General features: G+C 46.9%; 1 protein-coding gene across 1 annotated transcript; it reads left to right on the top strand.

Annotated features, from left to right (window-relative positions):
• Nucleotides 1-138: 138 nt before the first annotated feature.
• Nucleotides 139-4,499, top strand: COMMD9 (COMM domain containing 9; the record flags this gene model as incomplete). The annotated part of the gene is made up of 4 exons (XM_009876578.1): nucleotides 139-278; nucleotides 986-1,020; nucleotides 3,292-3,395; nucleotides 4,179-4,499. Coding segments are annotated over 4 exons (420 nt in total), but the record flags the coding sequence as incomplete, so codon positions are not given.
• Between the last annotated feature and the right edge of the window lie 687 nt (nucleotides 4,500-5,186).

The raw sequence follows: 5,186 nt of genomic DNA, 5'->3' as shown, positions 1-5,186 counted from the left end.
TGGTCTCCCCAGGGCAGAGCAGAGGAGGAGGCCCTGGTGGTGTCGGTCTGGCTGCAGAAGCTTTCTCTCTCTCTCTCCTACGCTGGACGTGATGCTTCTCAACACAGCAGAGCCCTTTCTCCTCTTCCTTTCCCGCAGCTGGTGTCTGCTTTGCACACCCTCACCAGGCACGTCGTGTACCGCGGCTTGACGGCGGCAGAAGACATCCTCGCTCTCTTTCCAGAAAACTTCCACCAAAACCTGAAAAACCTTTTGACTAAGATAATCTTGGAGAACATGTGAGTGCTGCCACTTTGCTTTCTGCTGGAAAGTTAAAGCCTATGTACTTGTTTTTGTATGTGGATGGTTGTTTCTGTGAATTTTCTGTGTGCCTAGGGCATAATCACACAGGCTGGGAGGAGCAGTCAAATTGAATATATCATTTGAGTGAAGCGGCAAACAAAACACAGCCATGGGCACAGAGAGTTTTCCCGAGACTTTTGGAATAGGTGTGGACCTCATTCACATAATACAAAGCTGGTTTTATCTTAACAACTCACCCACATGGTGGAAAACCGCTGAAGATGATGATAAAACTTCAAGGGCTGGATTTCAGTACTGCAGAATCTGACTGGGTAGCAACTCGATGCCCGTCTGCTTCCCACCTTGGCTTTGGTGCAGGCGGCACCATTTGCAGTGGAGCACACGTGAGGTGGTGACAGAGAAGAGCAGCTCTGCCGGCTTGTACATCTCGCTGCTCAGTAGTCGATTGCTTTGATAAAACTGGGGAGAGAAGTAGAGGCCATGAGCGAGCTGCCCTTATAGAAGGTCACCAGTTTGTCCACCATTGCCTGCTGGTGACAATAAACAGTCTCTCTCGCCTGCTTTCTGCTGCAGCCCTGGTGATCTGTCAGGCATAAGCCACTCTGAATCCTTTCCTGACTTTTTTATTTTTCCCCCTCAAAGCACTGCTGATACTGCTTTTCTCTTCTCCGTTTTTCCACAGCTCTACCTGGAGGACTGAAGCACAAGCAAGTCAGAGTAAGTAGCAGTTCCCATCTTGGTGCAGTTAACGTTTCCTGAGTTAATTGGATCCTGAAGCACAGGGAATGGCAACGTGTTTTTATAAAGTAGCACAGAGATGCCCCCGTTTGCCTTAGATGAAGCTGTGTGATTGTGGCATCACAGAGCTTAGCAGAGGTCAACAGGCTCGTATTCAGCTCTGTGCTGCTGTGCCGAGTTGTTTCCAGTCCTCAAGCAATTCCGTTTAACGCTCAGTCTGCTGCTGCCTTGTGGAGTGCAGCGTGTAGCAACTCTCTGCAAAACTTTTGGAAGTGACGCACCCTGAGCTCCCCATTCAGCTCATGAAGTGATGTTGGTATTCAATAACTGTCCCTCAGAATTTGCAGGGAGGCAAGACACTGGTATAATTCTGATGCAGTAAATGCAGCAGCTGCTTACACTAAACAATGTTCAGGTGTTACCAAGACACCTCATGCTTTCTCCTGTATCTTTAACACTATATCACACATTAGAGGAAATAAGAGCAAGCACAGCTCACCGGTGTAACGCACCAGCGGCATCTTCACAACCCCGAATCAGGGCTGGATGTGCGGCTCTTAGGGCAGCTCGTAGCAGCTCCACTTCGACGCTCACGTCTCTGCGTGTTTAACCCTGTTGGAATGAGATTGCCTTTTAGGAAATGATGGATTGTTGTGTCCATGAAATCTCTGACACGTATTACATAGGGATCAAGGCAACTTTTATTAATAAAATAATAGGCATGCTGAATGTTTGATCTATGTTAACATAAAAAAGGTGGATGGTTTCCGGCCCCTCCTGAGCCAGCAGCCATCAGTGTTTGCAAATTAACATACGAGGCTAAACAGATGCAGTTTATGTTTTTGCAAACTCTGCCAAGTGCTGGGGCCCTGACAGACTCTGAACTGGAATTTGTTCCAAAAGCAAGAGCGAAGCAGCCGGTTCTGCACTGCCCCCTGGAGCTGTGCTCGGGGCAGCCGAAGGCGGAGGCAGGAGAGCCTTTCCCCAGGCAGAACGGGAAGTTTTGGTTAGGAAGCAACTTGCTCAGCTGACAATCAACCCCTCAGGAGGAAACCAAGCATCTTACCGGAGGCAGAATCCAGAGAGGCTGCAGTTGCCTCTTGAGACAGCTCTTTCCTTAGCACTCCACAGAGCTTTAGTCTTGACTCTTCGTCCCCCTCTGGTACCCTTAAATAGAATGTCAACTAACTCTGCCAGCCAGGTTCAACAAGGCTTTGCAAACACACTCAAACCTACCAAGCACCACAGCTGAGGTTTGAAATTGAGTTTCAGAAAAAAACAGTCACCTCCCGGCAGATCTTTGGTGGGGTTGGTCCTGTGTTTCATTCCGACTGCTTTGAAAATCCCCAGCAGACATAAACCGGAACAATGTTTCCTCAGGCACCCTGCGGCCATTTATTCTGACACTGTTACAGCAGTTAAGCCCCTTAGCTGCAAATGCCTTTCTCAGGTGGAGAGGGTTTGTCTTTGTTTCCGCGCCCTTACTGTGGACTTTCTTCTAGTAAGAATTAACTTTTTCCCAGGAAACTGGATGCTGCACTTTGGAACACAGGAAGTACAGCTCAGCTCTCACCAGAAAATGGAGTTGAAAAAGGTGCAAGAAGCATCTCAAGTCTTTTAAAAGCGATGGTACCAAAGTGGGAATGACTTTAAATATGCCCTTTTAAACCACACCTTACAACGTGTTTTCTTTACAAGTATTTTAAACAAGGAGCTTACCTTACAGACATTTTCCAGAGTTCTGGGTGCCAGAGTTTTGTTGGGAGAACCTTAACCTCAGCTTTTAGGTCAGTTTGCACGGTTCTTAGGGATTCTCAAGGGTTCACCATGCAGTGAGCTCCATTAAATACACACCGTCGTAAGAGACTATCCCACCTCTTTCGCAGGAGAGAGCTGCACGGATTTCTTGGCAGGGCAGCCGAGTCAGACCTGTCTTCCTGCCCTTGGAAGCCTCATGGCGTGGCCAGCCCTGAACTGTTGATGTCAGTACCAGCCTGTTGAATGATTTCTGTTAGGCTACATCTGAATCGGATGATATCTTCAATATTTTAAACAAATCAACAGTAAAAAAAAAAAAAAAGTGAAAAAGATGTGAAGCCACACAGTAGCACTGAAGTTACGTGTTCTCCAGGGCCAGAAGTGGAGAAGCCTTTACAGGGTGGTGCTCAAAGGTTCCAAGGTCAGGTGTCATGTGCTGCAGACCTAACAGACCCTTCTTTTTTTTTTTTTTTTTAAAAAAAAATCACTCAGTCTCCCTGCCTCGGCTGGTTGACATGGACTGGAGGGTGGACATCAAGACATCTTCAGACAGCATCAGCAGAATGGCTGTCCCGACTTGCCTCCTCCAGCTAAAGGTAATGTCGGTGCCTGTAAAAGGTACAGGATCCAAATAACCAAAGTCCAAGCCCTGACTTTACCGGAGGTGGTGCAGAGTGGCTCAGACAGGTGCTTGCCCGGTGCCTGGCAGGCAATTACCAGACTTCTTCAGAGATGGTCTTTTGAATACCATGGAGCTCGGGAATGCTCTCTCTGGTGAAAGCCTTCTTCTCTTTGCAAGGGAGAGTTTTCTTTCCGTGAGGATGCGAGAAAGCAGCATAGTTGTTCCTGGTCACCTCTGCAGAAAGAAGGAAGATAAATTACGAAGTCATGGCCGCTCATCAGCATATTTAGCTGGGAAATGACTTTTGATTACTAATAAATTCCTTCACTGGCCACATCTGTTGCTTGGGGAATACAGCTAAACTTACTGCTTGCATTCTGCAGAATTCTAAATCCTCCCAGCCAGTAAAAATGGGATGGGTGGTTTCAGAGGAGGAGGGAAAAAAGTCCAATTTTGGTGTGTGGGATGAGGTTAAATATCCTATGCATGTTTTCAATGTGGATGTGGCTTCGTGCTACAAGTGTCTTCAGAATTCCCCCATGCTCCTGGCAATATTTGCTTACCTGCACTCTGTCCGTGGGAGCACACTGCTCTAGTGGGCACAGAGCTTGGAGAAAGTGCCGTGATCCTCCAGGATGGAGCTGGGTGCCAAACGTAAAGCGTTTTCCTTTGTTAAGCGCTGACTTTTGTAGCGGCACTAGAAAAAAACACATGAATGAATTTTTCGTATCGCTAACGCCTACGTTCCTATTTTCAGATTCAGGAAGATGTTGCCTTGTGTGGAAATAGCCCTGTTGTTTCTGCACTGACCGTGGAACTGAGCAAAGAAACCCTGGACACTATGTTAGAAGGTCTAGGAAGGATCCGGGACCAACTTTCTGCCGTTGCAAACAAATGAATACTCAAGGACGTGGATTCCAGCAGCGAGGAAGGGAAGTATTCTCTGTGTACAGGTCTCATAAGTTGCAGCCTAGTATAACATGTTTTCTGTTTTAACAAAACAAAATGAAAGAGATTTCTTTGTTGGGTTAATGAGATAGCTTTTGGAGAGCGAACACTTAAACATTCCTTTCGTCTGGTGCCAGAAGGTGTTTTCCTCATATGTTGCTGGAACAAAAACTGGTCTCTCTTGCAGAAAAGGATTTGAGGGCTGCGAGCTCAGCTTCATCAAGGGAAACAGCAAAGAGCTGCAGCCAGTGAAGCAAGTGCTGTCCCTCTGCCCTGAAGTTAGGATCCGAAAGGCTCAAGCTGGTTAATGGGCTGCTTTCTAGCGTCAGCAGACCAGGAGGGTGCTTCTTTCTGGGCTGTGCACACTGGTTGCAGCACCCTCAGCAAAGCACAGCGGGTTGTTATTGCAGGATAATGCTTGGAAATACGGCGATTTATGCTACGACACAGTCCCTTCTGATCAGCTTCGTAGCACCATTTGCAAAATGACTACTCTGAACATCTTCAGCAGCAAGTAATTTCCTTCTTCTGTTGGAAAAAAGGGGTTCAGGTAATTCATGTCTGCATTTTACTGGATTCTGGGCTTTGCCTTTGCTGGACAAAATGCAGGCTGGGACAGGAAAGAATCGATGGCCCTTGTCTGTGCTGTAGGAAACCCTTCCGTGGCAGCGTATGCCTGTACTTCCTCAAAGGGTTCTGTTGTTTGTATAAATCTTTGTTTAATTAAAAAAAAAAATGAACAGCTAATTGTTTTTTGTGAATTCTTTTCAGTCTAAACGAGATGTTGTCCTGGGTTACCTCAGCCTCTTTGTGATGG

Source organism: Apaloderma vittatum, unplaced genomic scaffold (genome assembly GCF_000703405.1).
Source record: "Apaloderma vittatum isolate BGI_N311 unplaced genomic scaffold, ASM70340v1 scaffold43479, whole genome shotgun sequence".
Lineage (NCBI taxonomy): Eukaryota > Metazoa > Chordata > Aves > Trogoniformes > Trogonidae > Apaloderma > Apaloderma vittatum.
Note: the sequence above shows the minus strand (reverse complement) of the source record. Positions and strands in the feature narration are given on the sequence as shown.